The 18,222-nt window shown below is 34.2% G+C and overlaps 1 protein-coding gene across 2 annotated transcripts in view; it reads right to left on the reverse strand.

Annotated features, from left to right (window-relative positions):
* Positions 1-5,546: 5,546 nt before the first annotated feature.
* The window catches only part of MMP16 (matrix metallopeptidase 16), a 297,823-nt gene continuing 285,147 nt past the window's right edge, over positions 5,547-18,222 (reverse strand). The window contains exons 9-10 of one of the 2 annotated variants that reach the window (XM_070075287.1): positions 16,412-16,527; positions 5,547-9,532 (exon numbers count right to left, since the gene is read on the reverse strand). In XM_070075287.1, coding sequence (XP_069931388.1) covers positions 9,489-9,532; positions 16,412-16,527 — 160 coding nt within the window. In that variant the 3' untranslated portion in view covers positions 5,547-9,488. Of the gene's footprint in view, positions 10,375-16,411; positions 16,528-18,222 lie in introns of both variants that reach the window. The other variant, XM_002710677.5, reaches the window with a different exon arrangement.

The following is an 18,222-nucleotide window of genomic DNA, read 5'->3' on the forward strand; positions in this document are numbered from 1 at the left end:
TGTTTTCAGAAAGAAATTTCACAGCTGATTCTGTGTTCGAGATAATTTATAAAAATGTTATATATAAAGATGTTTACCATTAATGCTTGCTTTCATTCCCATAGTCAGTTCTCTATTCATACCCACTCTTTATTAGTATCCTACTAAAACAAAAGAGGGAAAACTACTTCAAATGTAATCTCCTAGAGATTTGATATAAAATGAATATTTGATACAGTACTAAATCATGAATAATTAATTATATATTATATAGAAGTTATGACTATCAAATATGACTTTAAATAATAAATTATACTCACCTAGCCAAAAAGTTATCTTTTCTTCTTGCCAAGTCTTCATAGAACTCTTAACCTATACTATGTTCATAGGCACTTCCTAGAAATACATTTGATACAGTGCTGTTTTCAGCTCCTGTCTTTGAGCATAGTTATATATATCTGGTTAGTCATCAAACAATTCTCCAATTGGTGCAGTCAGTTTAATACACTTGCCAATTTAGGCAAATATACAGGCTTTTTCCCCCTATATTACTTGAGAGTTTTCATCAGTTTCTTATTGATTAGGGAGACATAATCAGCAAAGACTACTTCTACAAATCATATCTTACATATTGACCATAAATGCATATAAATCATTCATTGAGTAAAACCACAATGTCTAAGAACCATTTTTCTGTTCTCTTATTTATTGACAGTATTTTTTGTTAATTACAACACAATGAATTGATGGTAAATACAGAAGATGCAATAGTATAAAAAGCCATTTAACCCTTCCCTAGGTTAAGACACTTACAGCAGACAAAAACTGCCCCACCCAAAATCCCCTCCTTGAATGGAAACAAAATAAATATAAATTAATAAATACAAAACAAATCACTGCACAGCCCTTAACTCTTTGATTGCCATGGCAAGAACCATGTTGATGATTCTAGCTTTTGACACTTGTGTGGTTAAAGGTTGCCGCAGCAGTCAAAGGGTTATAGCATTGTAAACATAAGTACTTGATGGAAAAGTTCAGTCATGTTAATGGTCTAAAGCAATGGGATTAATAGCATGACCCCTTGGCCTTTAGTGACGCAACAGTAGAAGGAGTTAAAAGAGATAGTAGCTAGGTGAGCTGTTACATAGACTAGTCAACCATTTTATTTAACAATGTGCTATGAGGCCTTGATTTACTGATAAAAGACAACTTGTGAATAATAAACACTGTTCAATGCACTGATCAATAAAATCAATGAAAAAATTAATTTAAGCACCACAAAATTTTGCCTGATTATATCTGACAGTCATAATACACTTTAGCACCATTTATTTAGCCTTATAGTTGCACACAAACAAGCTTTGTGTTTGTCAATAGAAGCTATGTGAAAAAAATATATATGCCAGATTTATGATGGTGTATAGAATCCTGTGTGGGCAAAACACCAGTAACCACTTGGAAACCTGAAAACTCATTCAACAAATAAATGTGTTATTTATTTCTTTCCTTGCACACAGAAGACTACATATTATCCAAAGATAATGAAATGGTGTTGAGTGTATGTGAGCAATCCAGAAACATGAACTTAGATTTTAATACTCTTTCCACAGCTAAAAATATCATAGGGGATTTAAAAAAAGTATTGTCAGACAGCCACAAGATAATAGCCTAAATACTTAATTTCCTGACATTTCTCTCTGCTTCACAGTTTAATGTCATTTAAATAAAGTCTGCATTACTTTTAATTTTTTTTTCCATTTCCCATAACCACAATATAGAAAGGAAAAATGATTTTCACAAGAAGCTATAAAATGTGTATTGTTAACCCAAAAGACAACTTTCCTTTGCAATTGTTTCCATCTCATTATGACTCTGAAAGATAAATGTCTGTGCAATTTTTTAAATATATGGTATTTATTTGACAAACTAAGTTTATGGGAGTTTATTCCCCTTAATCTATCTAGTAAATATATATATATATATATTTCATATATACTATATATTTCCAAATCTATATTACTAGATAGCTTATATGATGTCATAAATCTGCATTCATTATCATATCGATCCTCTACTGGAATCAAGATAATGTTAATACAGGTACACAAGGTTTAAAACATCTTGAAGATAGGTTAATACACTGATGAAGCAGGCAAATTTCTCAATGTTAATAATTGATTCTTTTAAAAAACCACCAACAGACTATGAACTAATTAGGTTTTATGCTTTTGTTAAAAAATTAAGTTTATTAAAAGTTATATTAGCGCAAAATTGAACTAGTAAATTCCATTTATCCCCCTCCTATAATATAAAAACAAGATATTTAAAATTAGATACTTAAAAAAAAATTCTTTCAAGACTTTTAAGCCTGAAGCAAATTTTTATGGCCAAGTCTCTAAAACCCCTGAAAATAGAGGTCCATGATAGAAATGCTGATGCAATGCAATCAAAACCATGCAGCAAAAAGCTGCCACTATAATACCCCCAATTCTTTTATTCTATCCCTCTTTTTAATATTTATGCAATCTACACATGAAGGGAGATAGAGCAAAGAATCAAGGTTTGAGGCATTTACATATCCATGATGTACCTTAAACAGAACACTGTATTATGGTATTTACTTTCCCGTATACTTACTTAAGATACAGTCTCCAAAAACAAATTTCCTTAGCTGTCTTATCAACAGACAACAGCCATCATACTCAGCATTTCACTTTTCTCAGGGGGATAGCTCTATAAAAATTAGAAGCCAGTGAAAGATATGTGGATATGTGTGAAATTTTCAAGGACTAAGACTTTGCATGAAACAAATAAAGGAAAATACTGAGGAACAAAGACATATTTCCTGGACACCACTTCTGATAGACAATGCTGCTCAACTCTGGTTTTCATAAAGGGAAGGGAGAAATAAAATCTGTAAAAAGGACAAGGTGGAAATTGAAAGGAAAGCAAATATAGGCAGAGACTGCATAAGACAGTACAGTATGACAGATCCCTCCCAACCATCTGTATTTTTGGATGACAAACAGAAAGCAAACAAATAATGATCTCAGAATTGGAGGAGCAGTAAAACCAGGAACACACTCACCCTTGTTTGGAAATCACATTTGCTTGAAAGCAAAGGAACTAAGACTACGAAATTTTGCATTTATGGATATCTAAAGGAATAATGGATTTCATGTCAGATACACAGAAGTAAATGACAAAAAGAACTAAAAACCCAATTTTTCTCAGGCAATGATACATACAAAAAGCTGAGAGATGACATCCATGATGTGGCCTCTGTGATGTTATTTCAGTGATATTAAAATAATGACTTTGATTTAAGGATAAACCCTCATATTACTATCAAAATCATTCATTCAAGCAAAGCATATTTTATATTAACAATTGGGATGTCACTATATAGAGAGGGAACAGGTTCAAATTGGCATCATGTAACAGTAAATGAAACATGCATCCTGGTGCTTTTCAAATAGACAGCTCAAACCAGGCTTTGTTCATTCATATGGCAAGACAGGCCAACGTAGCAACATACATTCATAGAAAAGGTGGACAGTACAAGCAGCACCATACCCTATCCTAGGACAATGCATCCTACCATGCAGTCATATCTCACCAAAGCTTCATCATATATGAGGCATATATAAAAAGGCCTGTGTCAAAACGCATTCTGCCTAGGAACGAATCTAGCTACAGACCAAGTATGACAGAGATAGCTGTATTGTGACTGATAGTTTCTTACAGATAAAAACAAATGGAGAAAATACTCAAGAAACACTTTTGTAAGTCAAAAAGTTTATCATTTTATTCTTTACCATTCTCTCCTTCAGATTTCTCTATTTGAAATAAGGGTTGAAGACATCTTGCTCTGAAACTAAGTGGCCTACAATTATACAATTATCATATGTTCATATTTATATTTAATTGACTTTTCTCCCTTCTTAAGGGCATATAAATCCAGCTCTATAGCAGAGCACTTGGCAAGGCTATGTGAATCAGTTTATGACGCATTTCCCTACACTGTTCAATGTGCTCTTAAATGTAAGGACACATTTAGTGCAAATTTGAACATCATACCCAGTCTGATGTTAGTGTAGGATAACTTCTAAGACATATTTCTCTTTACATTGAAAAGGTGTAGACTCCTCAGAAATCTCCATATAAAAACGTCTTCCTTACATAATATTTCATACTTATGCAATGGCCATGAATTATTTGGTATGCCCTCATTTTCGTTAAGAAGCATTTGTTATGAATGCCTGTGAAATTTTATTACAGCACTATGCTCCCCACAATCTTATATCCTTACTGAGTATAAAGAATTAGCATTGTTCTAAAAAATGATGATGTAACCTTCAACTGGAAACTCACAATTCTGTTTAAAAATCAAAGGTTGTAACTTCTGTATTATACCAGAGAATTAATATGAATTTTAAATATCTCATGTGTTTTTTCTCAATTTCTGTGAAACTGTCCAATCTGTGTTCATTCTTAGGCTTTCTATACTATTGATTTGAATTTCAAAGTAGACATATGTATAAAATATTGAAAGAAATATTTGTAATTGGATATTACTAATCTGACCAGACAGTTCAGAATCATTTCAAATTACACCAATGGAAAAAAAATGGAGAACCATCTGAATGTACATTAAGGACAAGAGTTACAATTTGATGAGACTAGAACACTAAGGCAACTTTTTTGCTACTATGTTGTGTTTAGTGTTACACGATTATTGAGGTAAACTTCTATCCTAGGGAAATGGCTTTTCTCAGGGGATTCTAACATTATATGTTTCAAATTGCAGTTACTGAACACCTACTTCTGACAACTTTAGACTATAAGGCAATGCATGAGCATCCGATATGCTTTAGTAATGTCTAATGACCACTGGTTAAATATATACATTGATATATCACATACTCTTCACTAGTGCAAAGAGCTTAAAACTGCATTTTTCTCTATTATTTTTGTAATTGCTAATGTAAAATTTCCAGCTGTATTATTAGGGAGTGCTAGAGTATGTCTATATTTTACAAAGAAGACTCACTTTCCTCCTCCATTTCCATTATATTTCTTAAATACAATGTTTCGTTTTTATATTTATTGTATGGTACTATCCCTGTTTGCTGCTTTCTTTATTATAAAAAGTTCTCCTTTTTAAAGTATAGCAGGCAAAACTTTTCTGATGGTTCCCTCTTAGGCAACACAGAACCTGTAACTCAGACATATACTCTGGCACTTTTTTCCCGTGGTCACAATGAATCAGTATCATGAATATTCATGAAATCCAATGGGATGGTTAGAGTTTCCTCTATGATTGACTCGATACCTACTGCGATATCATATGTCAGCTGAGATTGTACTTACAGCTATTTGAAATAGGTCATCAGACTTTTACATTTTTGGTTCAGATGGAAAGTTCTGTTTGACATCTGTGATATTTTGGAAAATTATCTTAAAAGCATCAAAAATTAAATAAACTTTGCTGTGATTGCTGAAAAAGATCTCGCTACCACCCACAGGTTGTTTCAGGATATGCTACAATTCCACAGACTCAGTGCTATCAGTAAATTGCCGCCTTTATTAGTTTCTGGAAATAATTGTGGAAGCTTAAAAAAGATTATTTTATGACTCTGGTTTAACACAGCCTGTTTGATTACAACATCCATTCCTCTTCAGATAGTACATTGAGTTTAGTCAGTATGGACACACTGGTTATTCTAGTGCGAGATCCAGAAAGAGTGGGTGTGTATTTGTACCATACTAGAGATACAAGTATAATATGTAGAATTTGTAAGTATTAATACAACTATCCCTAGGATCCAGTATATATTTCATAATCCATGTATTAGAAGTACCAGTGAAGTTTTGGAAATGTTTGTACCCACTACATTGTGTTTCAAATCACCCAAAGAAAGGGAATGAAAAGAAGTATATAGTATATGAAAAAGCCAAATTATAGTTAATAGACAAAGATTACAGGCAATATAACTAGTAAAAGTAACATATTCTTATTTCATTGAACCAGTCTGTATCCTTTATTTCTTTGTACTTATTTTTTTTTTTTGCTAATCATTATTTTGCAATATATTACATGTGATTCAGAAAAGCCTTGCCCCCTGATTGATAACAGAAGTTGTCTGCTAGTATCACCTAATGTTCTCTAATTTTGCATTGTAACCCTTGAAACTGTAAGGAGCATTTGTATTCACCGGCTCTGATTGCCACGTCAGCAGACACTTTGTTCTGAAATGGATCGATAGTTAAATTCATACCTTTGTATAATGTGAAATTTCAGCTTTATAGACAGTTCAAGCTGACTGGCTATTTTAATACTTCACTCATTCTAGTTAATAATATATAGAAACATATTTGCTAAAATTATAAACTCTAAAATCATTTCATGGAAAGAACATTACCTTGTTTAATTTGTGTTGATACTAGATAAAGTAATGAGAAATTAAGAAAAAATAGAATACCTTTTCGAGAGCATGAATGAATTTCAATTTCATTGAGAAACCCTAGGTTTGAGCTTTCCATGTTATCAGTGACGAAATAATGAAAAAGATTTGATATGTTGCATGTCTTTACAGATACTGTCTCTAATGATACATTACATGGTTGACTCATGGAAATTTATTCTACGCTGTTTTTGAATTACTATTCTCTTGTGCCAGATTAGTTAGTAACTCTCTCATTATTACATTAGGATTCAGACTTTTCTTCCAGACCTCAAGTGGAAGAGCAGTTAGCCACCATACTTGCACAGTGCCTGATGTACAATAAACAAATGGAATCCCAGTGTTTGTGATTATATGGTACTTATTGTTTCCTTATCTCTTGTAGACTTACAGCCTGATAAATATTCTAGTCCAGAGAGCAGCCATATACACCTTTTCTCATCACATAAATCTCATCTCATATTCCAGTAAATATGACCCAAACCTTATCCATGACAATTGCCATCATTCAAGCATAATGATGGACTTCTTCCTTCTTAATGCTGTGATTATTTTCTAGCCCTTAAACACTGATAGTCTTAGGATGAATCAGGGTATTGTGTTGAATGCATAAAGAGGCAAGAGATTGCTTCTTCCATCTCTTTCTTATTTTAGAGAAAATAAAAAACAATTTTCAATGCAGGTTGATGGAGTTCCTCAGTGATTTGCACATGTTCCAAAATGGCACAGTTCCTCATTTCTATCTTTAGCAAAATAGAGTATCCAGTCATTTTTTTTTTTTTCTTGACATCAAGGTCCTACCAGGATTAAAGCTCCCACAAGCAAACGCTGTGTGAAGGAGTTTCTGTATAGTCCTGCACGCTCAGCAGCAGGGTTAACTCTTATAATCCCAGTATCCTCTAGGATGGAAGCACTGACGTAAAGCTACCGGGCTGACTCTGGTCCTCTCTCCTTGCCTTCTCGGCCCTCACACATAACCCCCATATGATCTTGTCAAAATAGAGTCTGCATTGCATGTTGTCTTGCTGTAGAGCCATCCTTTTTTTTTGTTTTTCTTACTATTCTTTTTTCTTAGTCTTTATAGCATATAAGTTCAGGTTGTAAGAAATAACAATCTGCAAGTCTTTGCAGCATGCCACCCATGATTATAAAATATTTTCCCCAACCAAATCAGAAACATGTAGTATAACCAAAAGGCATTCTAATATTCATGCTATGTTAAGTATAAATATAAATTCAAGGCAGCCAAACTATCCATTTCCAAATAAGAATGTATACCTACACTCATTAAAAATCATCTGGAAATGTGTATTATTAGCAAATGAGTAAGAAATTTTCACTAGTATAAAATTCCTGCTTTATATAAAAGCCACACTGGCCATTCAAGTATTTGAGGTTTTTTTTTCCCCTATAGTTTTATAATTTGTACTAAAATGATGAATTTAGGCTTGAACTTATATTAAAGAAAAATTAAAAGTCACTTCTATCTATAGGGCATATTAAGAGTGTGCATGTGAAGAGCAAAGTGTCCATCTGCAGATCCACTATCAATACTTTTTCTCTCTCCATTCTAGGGAAATAGCTCATGCTGACTAGGTTTTAGAGAACAATTAACAATCCAATGGAGAAGCAACCGCAGATTTCCTTCAGTTTGTGCCAGTTTGCAAGTTAAAGGTCAAAGGGCAAAGACATGGAAGGAGACTCTTCAGGAAATTTTCACAGAAGACAATGTTTAAGTTGTTAATGACAGTCAACAGATCAATAATCAAGTTCAAGGCAAGCTGTTCATTGTTTCAAAAGCTAATCCCCTCCAAGCTGGCTTTCACACAAAGCCAAGGTCTGACTCATGGGGTGCATTCCTTCTGACCATCTCTAATAAGTTCACAGCCCAGTGGCTGTAAAGCCTTTCACTGCAAGAAGCAGCTCCTAAAAATCAATAAAGAGGTCTGTCAGTTGCTGACTTTTCTCTAGGAAAAAAATATTGATACAGACCTGCTCTGCAGGTCACATGAAAATGACAATACTGCTTTGAGGACAAATTACACTCAACAATGAAATGCTTTGGTGGTCTCTTGGATCTGTCCGTGATCAAATGTTTGGCTAAATGCCAGAAGCCACACTAACCCTTTGAGAACTATGGTTGACATGCAACAGGTAATGCATTGGAGGATACTCATGCAACCTCAGAGTCATCAATTTTACAATGGCAATGCGAACTGCATATACCAAGGCAAATTGAATCTTCATGCAATGGATTTTATAACAGAAATTCAGTATGTCGAGGAAACAAAGGCCATTATAAACAGTTGTTCAAATAAAATTTCACTCCTAGAAGATACTTAACAAAATACCTTTTTTATTTGCCAGCAATTTTTGGCAAGTAACATCATTTCTGTTTATTATAAATGCATTTACGTAGCACTATAAATCATTTAAAAATTACATAGGACTATAGGATATCTGTTTTCAAAACTCGAACTCCTTGAACCCGTGACTGCTTTTAACCATTGCCCAGTTGATTAATTTACCAGATAGCAAGACTGACAATCTCAAGACTCTGAAAGCTGGTCTGATAGTTCTCAAAGGGTTATACCAATGTATTATTAGTGTCACAAATCCTTGTAAAATAACTGTCACTTTAATCCACTTCAGAGGCATACTGCTTCTTGCTCTGCTTTGAAATGAATTCCTCACAGACCCATGTCAGGCCTGGGGCAATGACCTAATACAACCTGGGGAGATCATCACAATGATAAAGGGGTAGAGTGGCAAGAAAGGGTTTAGAAACACTTCAAAACAATTAAAAGGTCCTTTTTGAACACAGCTATGAATATAAATGTGATGAAACATTGAGGACATAGCTGAGAACAGCTGTATAAAATGAAAAATGGATGTATTATTAAGGCTGTTACTATATTGCAGATATGTTGGCCCCTTGTTTGTTGGAAAATGGCTGTCCCAACAGTCTAAAGTCCTGTATGTGTGTTCCGGATCTCCCACCTGACAAAATGAAGTGCAGGAGGCTCTCCATAGCGGTCAGAGCTATCTTCTTTGGAGACAAAGCTGTTTTGGGTCTTCACACTTTCCTGAAAGTTCAAATGTGGGGTTTTTATTATTTATTTATTTATTTTTGTTTAGAATTTCTTTTCCTTTGCTTTAAAGCAAAAAAAAAAAAATCGTGGGTTTTTTTGTCGTGTTTTGTTTTCCCCCAGAAATGGGCTCAGACTTCAGAAGGAACATAATATTAAAAACCTTTGAGAAGAATCATTTCTTCTTTTTTCTTCTTCTTCTTCTTTAGTTAATCCTGAAATTTTACTGGGCATTGAGCGTGCAGAGAAAAGGCCTAGAACTGAATGACAAAGAAAGACAAAGGACTGGAGAACGGCAGATACTGTGCATCATGGAAGCTTCCCCATGAGTGTATTTCCACTCATGCGCAGGACCAGCAACCCTCTGGGTTTGAAAGGTCAGCCCTGAATCAGGCTGCCACAAGCCTGTTCCTAGCTAGGAAACAGCATAACAGCTCTTGTCTTGAATCTCAAGTTACCACAAACTCCTGGAAAAGAAAGAAAGAAAGAAAGAAAAACCCTACATCACACCCACTCTTGCATAGAGCGTTTACAGTACAGTATGTGGCGGGGTGTTCCTTTCCTCTTGAACTGGAACACAGTGTAAACCAATACAAGGAGGCATAAGGCCAAGATGCAGGGAATGACAATAGCTATGGCTTTCACAGTGCTGGCTGTGTTGTCCAGTTTGATGACAATGTCTACATCATCTGGAGGGCTGTGTCCTTCTTTATCTCTGTCTGTTGGTCCATCACAGCCCATAAAGTCCTTGAGGATGGATCTCGGGTATCCAGGCTCTACCTTGAGTATCTGGTTGTTGAATTTCCAATATTCCTTTCCTTTGTAGAAATATGTAAATCCTGGAGGACAAAACACACAGATGCACAGACACACACACACATAGATACCACTTATTTCTGAGAGTGTACATGTACAGGGATTTTACTCAAATAGGCTATTTCTCAAACGATATATTTTAAGGCCCTTCAATTTCATGGGATGGAAATAATATCTTTAGCTCATCTGTCAGTTGCAATGTGTGCTCTCTAATGTCTATATAGAGCTGTAATGAGAGAAGAATGAGGTTAAAAAGCTGAAGGCTCAAGCCTCTCTACTCCTAGACCACACTTGGAAAGACAAATTTATCCTTCTGTTCACTTATAGGACGCCTGTTACAGAACTACACATTCACATGGTAATATTAACCTATGTTGTAAGATGTGGAAATTGTCTTATGAATTAAAACACCATTTACCCTCATTTTTTCTTGGGACTACCATCTAAATTTTGTTGCTTTTGTTAGACCAAATTCTCAGGTTTTTTTTTTTTTTTTTCCTTTGTATTCATAGATTCTTCATTGTCAAGTTTTTTTGTGAATAGTCACTTGGACTTAATTCTTGCTTTGAGATAAACTTCAAAACAATTAAGAATTAAGAATTAATTTTTAGTTCTATAGTTACTTAAACATATTAAAGTTAGCTATTTTGAATAAAATGAATATTTTAGAGTTTATTATGATTAATAAGGATTTTCTCTTTCTGATTTTAGGGAGCACTTATTATGAAAGGGTAGGGTTAAAAGCTTAGACAATAGCATATCTTTTAGTCTCACAACCACTCTATTAGATAGAATTAATTGCCCATTCTTTTCAGGCAAAGATACTGAGGCTTGGAGATTTAAATATATACATCTACTTAAATATATATATTATATATATATGACAAAATCCTGGTGAAAGTAGGATTTAAATTGCAGTCTAGATCTTCAGCCTGAACTTGTAATAATGTTGCCAAGAGTGGATCCTTTAGATATCTGCTTTTTATCAAATACTCCTTGGTTCAACATCAAAGGTTGAGATGGAGATCCTCCTGATGCAACGAATTCTGACATCTCTCAAAAGCATTCCAGACTGGACAGACTACCACTTACTGTCACTTCACTTGGATAGCATTCTGTTCCATGCCATAAAAATACGCTGTTTCTTTCAGTTTCAAAGAACAGCTTTGTGATCAGAGCAACTTGTGAAGTGAAAACAGGTCTATGTAGATTCAAATTGTTCTAAAGGAACTGGTATTTGATCACTCTAATGATATACAATGTAACTACTCAACGAGCTTGGATGAAGAAAGGTTGAGGGTCTGTACATTAGACTCTCACAGGTGAATAATGACACTGACTTAAAATTAAGCAGACCTCTTATAATAGGTGCATGTACTTATGTTTAGAAATTGGAAACCAACAACTCTAAGTGTCCTCGTCTTTAATTTTTAGCCAAATATAATTACTATAAAGGTGTTGGATTTTAAACTAAACTCAAGAGGATTCTATATTATTAATCTGTAATTAATAACATATTATTAATTAAAAGTAATTAATAATTCATACTAATCAGTTCTGCTGGCCAGATTTCATAGTAACATATTACATATGTAAAAGTGGAAAACATTTGTTACAAAAAAGAAAGTCTGATCTCTAGCAGTTTGATAATGTAACTATCTGGAAGTAGTCAAAAGAAAGAAGTTGCCTGAACTTAAAAAGTAAGAAGTAAAAAGTAAAGTAGAAGTAAAAGTAAGAAGTAGCTGAAATCTTTGTAATAGAAACATTTCAAGCATTGATCCTGCAAAATTCAAGTTTATTTTTTGTTTTCAATTATAAATATCAATTGGTTGAAGAAATGTTGGGTTTTTGTATTTTTTCCTTTCTAAATGTATCTTAAAGTTAAATTCTTGTACCTGATATATTTATTAAGGGGAACAATGTCTGAAACATTCTTCTTTGAGTTTTCATTTTTTAGAGAAAATCTTGAGAAAAAAAATCAATGATCCTGCAATGTATTTTTTAGTATTTCTTTGTTTTTATACTTGACTGGACTTTACTGCTTACTTTTCTATTGCTCCACCGTAAAAATGTAATGCTGCATAGTGCACTAGAGGTATTTTACTACAGCCTATTTAGTGTTCCTTGATGACAGCGCTTCTATGTTCCATTCTTTGTTCTCACTCATTTTAGAGGAAATTGTCAGTACTTAATAAATGTGATTGATTAAACTGAACCTTGTGGCATTTTTTTTTAATCAAACTTCTACATTCCACCAGAGAACGAGTGTAGAGGTAGAGAATTAATATCACAAATCAGCAGAACTAAGAGTCTAAACTATTTTAAATGGCTAAATGTGGAGTTGTAATCAGTAAAAGGAAATGCAATAGTGTTAACAATAAAGTCTTGCATTTACTGGAAAGTATATTCGTAAGGAGAGGATAATGAACACTTGAGCGGTATTGCTTGACTGCAATTAATGTGGACACAATTTGAAGGAGGCAGTGATTCTTTGCCACAATTTTAGTGTTTAAAACACTGTTGAGGGCCAGCGCCGTGGCTCAATAGGCTAATCCTCCACCTAGCGGTGCCGGCACACCGGGTTCTAGTCCCAGTTGGGGCGCCGGATTCTTTCCTGGTTGCCTCTCTTCTACACCAGCTCTCTGCTGTGGCCAGGGAAGGCAGTGGAGGATGGCCCAAGTGCTTGGGCCCTGCACCCCATGGGAGACCAGGAGAAGCACCTGGCTCCTGCCTGCGGATCAGTGCGGTGCACCGGCCGCAGCGCGCCAGCCATGGCGGCCATTGGAGGGTGAACCAATGGAAAAGGAAGACCTTTCTCTCTGTCTCTCTCTCTCACAATCCACTCTGCCTGTCAAAAAACAAAAAACAAAAAAACAAAAAACAAAAACAAACAAACAAAAAACACTGTTGAGAATTGAGTATTAACAAACAAGTAACTCCAATATATTCTACATCAAATCTTGGGATTATTGAAGTTATTTTGGTGGACTGAAGATAAAGAGGGAAAATAAAAAATAAAAACATTAAGGAGGAAAAAATTTTGTAAAATTAAGATGGTTAAAGGTACAAATCAAGAGGCGGATGGCTCAGGAAGCTGCATACTTAGAGAGCCTGGGTTGTCTGGTATGGTCAATAAAAAATTGAGCCATACATGATAGATAGTCAACCACCTTTATGTAACATAAAAATATGTTAAGTTTTCTTCTTTGGAGAGAATATATTGAAGCACATTCATTGAAGATAGAATATGCTAGTTTCTAACCTTTGAGGCATCTGTTACTGATTTTATGATCATGAGTAAATTATTTAAACTTACTGAATGTTGGTAAAGAGGTATTTGTGTAGGGCAATTAAAGTAGGTAATGATTTTATGTAACAGACTTGAAACACAGCAGGTACTCATTAAATGGTACCAGATAGCAACATTTCATTAGTCAAGATGGCAGAATTGACTTCAGTAGACAGAGTTAACAACAAATAGAAATAATATTTTGCTTCAATAGGAAACAAATTCCTTCAAAAATCTTTGAATTACTTTTACTTAAAAAAATACTATGAAGAGAGGATTCCTACCATGGCAAATTCCTACCATGCTGGAAGAGCAAACGGGAGAAAATGTTTCAGGGCTCTGTCATCTCTGATTTTGTAAGCATTAAACATCAGGGATTTATAGAGAAGTACTTTCAGTCAAAATAATTTACAAATGTGTTCAAATCATTTGAGGTTGTTTTCTTCATGTGAACAAGAGGAAAGAAGCTGTATAAAACCTGAGTTTAAGGTCAGAGGTCACAAGATTTGAGAAATCTGAGCACAGGGTAAGAAATGGAGAATGTGCTGTCAGCGGACCATGTAGTTGGAGACTTTCCAGATTAGTTAACATTGCTATCACACAGAGGAAATGATTATGAAAAATAAGGTAATTCCTCTACTTTAATAAGGGGATGTTTAGAAAAGTTGAAAAAATAAAGTTTATTCCATAACCTACATATATTGAATGTTTAGTATGTTACTATATTCAAAGAACTTATGCTGGAGGAGAAAATGGACAATGTTAAGCATGATGTGGTAAGAATATGAGTACAAAGGATAGAAAACCAAAAAAAAAAAAAAAAGCATTTTGAAAGGATTTCGTAAGAGAAAGAGAATGCGCTCTAGGTTAAAGGATATCAGAGAAAGGGCTGGAGTGGGAAACGTCTGCACGACATCAAATGTGTGAAAATTTTATCTGAAGTTTTTAGTTACTTGCAAGCATTGATTTTTCCAAAAGTCTCATGTCTTTGTATTTTATAAAGTTTTCTTTACTATGTGGAAAGAAACGAGAGGGTTTTGAATGTCAGGAAACAGATTTTCTGTTTATGAAATTAAACTTGAGGTGAGAACATGGTAGGAAAATGCTGTGGAAATGGGATCTCGGTGTTCAGTCCTACTTCATAAGACACACACAACTGAGTGTGCATGAATTTTTATAGATGTATAATTTGGTAGCATTTTGTTAGTTATATTTTATATAAGAACATAATTCAATTTTTAAATTACTCTTTTATGTTAACGATGATTCTTCACAGTTATTCACAAAGAATTTAAGGGAGCTGTACAGCTCAGACTACACATTTCAATACTATTGCACTGATTTATATTGAACATTATTAAATTGATCAAAATAAATTGAAAAATCATAAAGGAAGGAAGAATATTATTATTTTTATATAATTGTGATTTATTTCCAGATAAATTGAATCTGAAATATCAGATTTTAAAGGCTTTGTAATTAGGAATAGAGGAAATGTAACAATTAATTTGATAATGGATTGAGATTCTGTGTCATTTTCAAATTTTTGAAAATAATTTGTTTTATTTTATAATTTATATTTACCATAAAAGTTATGTGAATTATTGAAAATAAACAAAGATAAGAAATGAGAAAATTAACAAACTTGCTAATCACTAATAAGATTTTGGCTTAAGTTTCTATGTGGATATTTTTCTGTGGTCTGTGACAGCACATACCAAAAAGTAGTCTAAGTAGTAATAATACCTCTGTCGGTGTGAGCTAGAGTTGGTTTTATCCAAGTTGTAACTTTAGTCTGTCTGCAAGAAATCTATTAAATTTAAACGTGATCATATTTCACATTTTTTCATTTCTTTGTGCTTTTTATCTGCTCAGTTTTCAAAGTTTATGTCATATTTTTATCTGATTGTTGTGCTGCCTCCAAGGATACTGCACTATGACTTCTCCCACTTTCGTATTGACTATAATTTTATATCAGATGTATATATTTTCATCTTGATATCTCCTCTACTATGAAATTCTGCATTTATAACATACCAGCTACACGTTAACTTGCTTTGTTAATTCTCCAAAAAAGTTATAATTCTTAGCAATTGCTACAATCAGGGCTTCCAGGTACTTTTGGAAAAGTTAAAATGGCAATAAATTATGATCATTATTTACTCCAGTTAACTGATCCCAGAAAGAGATGTGCTCATACTTTACATATACCAACTGACAGAGAGGTATGGATTATCCATGTCAAGAGGATCTGGCTGAATATCCAATCCTGAGTTGGAGAACAAGGAAATGAGGCAGCTCTTCTATTCGTTTCTTGCTGATAAGTCATCATACATCCATTCTACTCTATCAAGTGGGAATCTTCTTGTTTCTTGACAGTATGAAAAATTATAATCCTCAACAGGCATTATCATGTAAACTTACATCTTCTCCTACACTTATAACATCATTCTTGGGATAGTTCCTGTCTCAGATATTTTTGCTAATATCTTTATAGGAATTTTATTGGAAATACAGGTGAGGTTACTTCAAAGTTATTGACACTGCAATATTGAACTGCTACCTATATTTTATAATGATTTTTATAAACCAAAAATAGTTGATATTAAAAATCTCTAGAGCATGTCAAGTGTAAATCTAGGAAGAAAAATTATTAGATATATCACATAGCTTTAGTAGGGCACTTTCTGATTATTTAACATATTAAAAACCAGAATGAAATATAAAAATTACTGGAAAATTCTAAAATGTATAATGCACATGATGCATACCATTTTCTTTGTGCACAAAGGCTCCCTGTGGGGATTCAGGGATCCCTTTCCAGACTGTGATGGGCTTGGGATAGCCAGGGTCCATGGTTTTCATTTCTTCACTATATCTCCAATACCTAAAATGAATAAAACAACAACATGTGCACAGGGAAATCATGTATACACACTGACAGGCAAAATCCACTAAATCCATGCTGCATGCTTCACTGTTACCTGTACCTGTACATTTGGTACTGATTGACCAAACACCAGTTGGGAAGCTACGATTTCAATTACCAGAAGGACAGTGGGCTTAAAACATGCCTTCTGTTTATTCTCCTTGCATTTGTTAAAAATGGGGATACAACTGTACATATTCTGCATTTGCTAAAAATGAGTATTTTTTCACCTTGCCAAAATCAATAGGATGCTAATTATTTTATGCTAGACAGCTATGTTTACAATTATACTAGCCTCATCAACATGTACCTATAATCTTGAACATTGAATATTGATCATTTAAGAGATACAAACTTGAACTAAAAAAGACATGCCCCAGCTCTCTCAATCTTATATTTCAGGATATGTTAGAATATAAGCAATAAGCCAATTTATTTGTAAATACATATTATGATAGGAAATGGTAACAGTTATGAGAAAAATAAAGTAGACAAATATATTTAGGAATGTGGGGAAGCCATATTAAAAGTCTTCTATGATAAATTGACATTCTACAGAGAGAAGTGAGGAACAACACATGGGGGCTTTGAATACTCCAGGCAGAGGAATTCAGAAACAAAAGTCTCTGTGTTAGGCACTCTTTGAATACCTAAGCATCTACAAGGAGTCTAGAGTTATGGGATTTGAATTATTTATGGAGAAACAAGATCACAGCAAGAACCAAGGCCTAAGATAAAATGGGCCTTCGCACTTCAGCAAAGTCTTTGATTTTCCTCTTGGAGAGACGGGAAACCAATACCTATTTCGAGGAGAGGTGCTTCAATATATGGATTGTTGCTGAAAAACATACACTGGTTGTTGTGAATAAAATAGCTTGAAAAGGACAAAAGCGAAGTTAGGGTATCAGTTACACTGTCATAATAATTCTTAGACTGGGGAGTAAGCCGTGTACTTGATTATAATTTATGGGATTTGGGATGTACTTTGAAAGGAAGAGCCCAAAGGACTTACTAGATGGATTGGATGCAGGATGTGAGAGAGGGAAATTGAGTATGATGCAAGAATTTTGAGCTCACTCATCTGAGGACAAATGTTGCCATTTCCTAAGAGAAGGAACCAGGTGAAATTAAGCTGAGATGGTTTGAGGAATCATGAGTTCAATGTTAGTAACATTAAATTCTGACATCACAGTGGGCTGCCAGATGAAGTATTTGGGTCTACGTATAGATGTTCAGGCAGTACTTGATTGGAGAACCCATGGAGTACGCAGTAAGCAAAGGGAAGCTCACCACGAGTGAGAATTTTCAGGTTCCTATTCCCTGACTGAGGTTCTATGGGCCTGTTTCACAGAATCCCAAGTTCCAGGGACAACACTGAGCACTCACGTTTCAGAGTCATCATTTTTGTGTACGTGGTCCAAGAATAAAAGGGGTTTCTATCTTAGATGACCAAAAAAACTGACAAAATGAGGTGAAACTTTTGGGAGTTCATCATGATTCCGCCCATTTTAGGGCAGGCATAGTGATATATGTATGATTGTATTTAATCATTACAAAACCAGGAGCTAGTCATCACTGTCCTCATTTGAGAGGAAAATTCTTCAAGGATAAGGGATGATAGGTAGACATTCAACCAAACTTCTCTGATTTCCA

This window comes from Oryctolagus cuniculus, chromosome 6 (assembly GCF_051225735.1).
Source record: "Oryctolagus cuniculus isolate XC-2025 breed Fujian yellow rabbit chromosome 6, ASM5122573v1, whole genome shotgun sequence".
In the NCBI taxonomy this organism is placed as follows: domain Eukaryota; kingdom Metazoa; phylum Chordata; class Mammalia; order Lagomorpha; family Leporidae; genus Oryctolagus; species Oryctolagus cuniculus.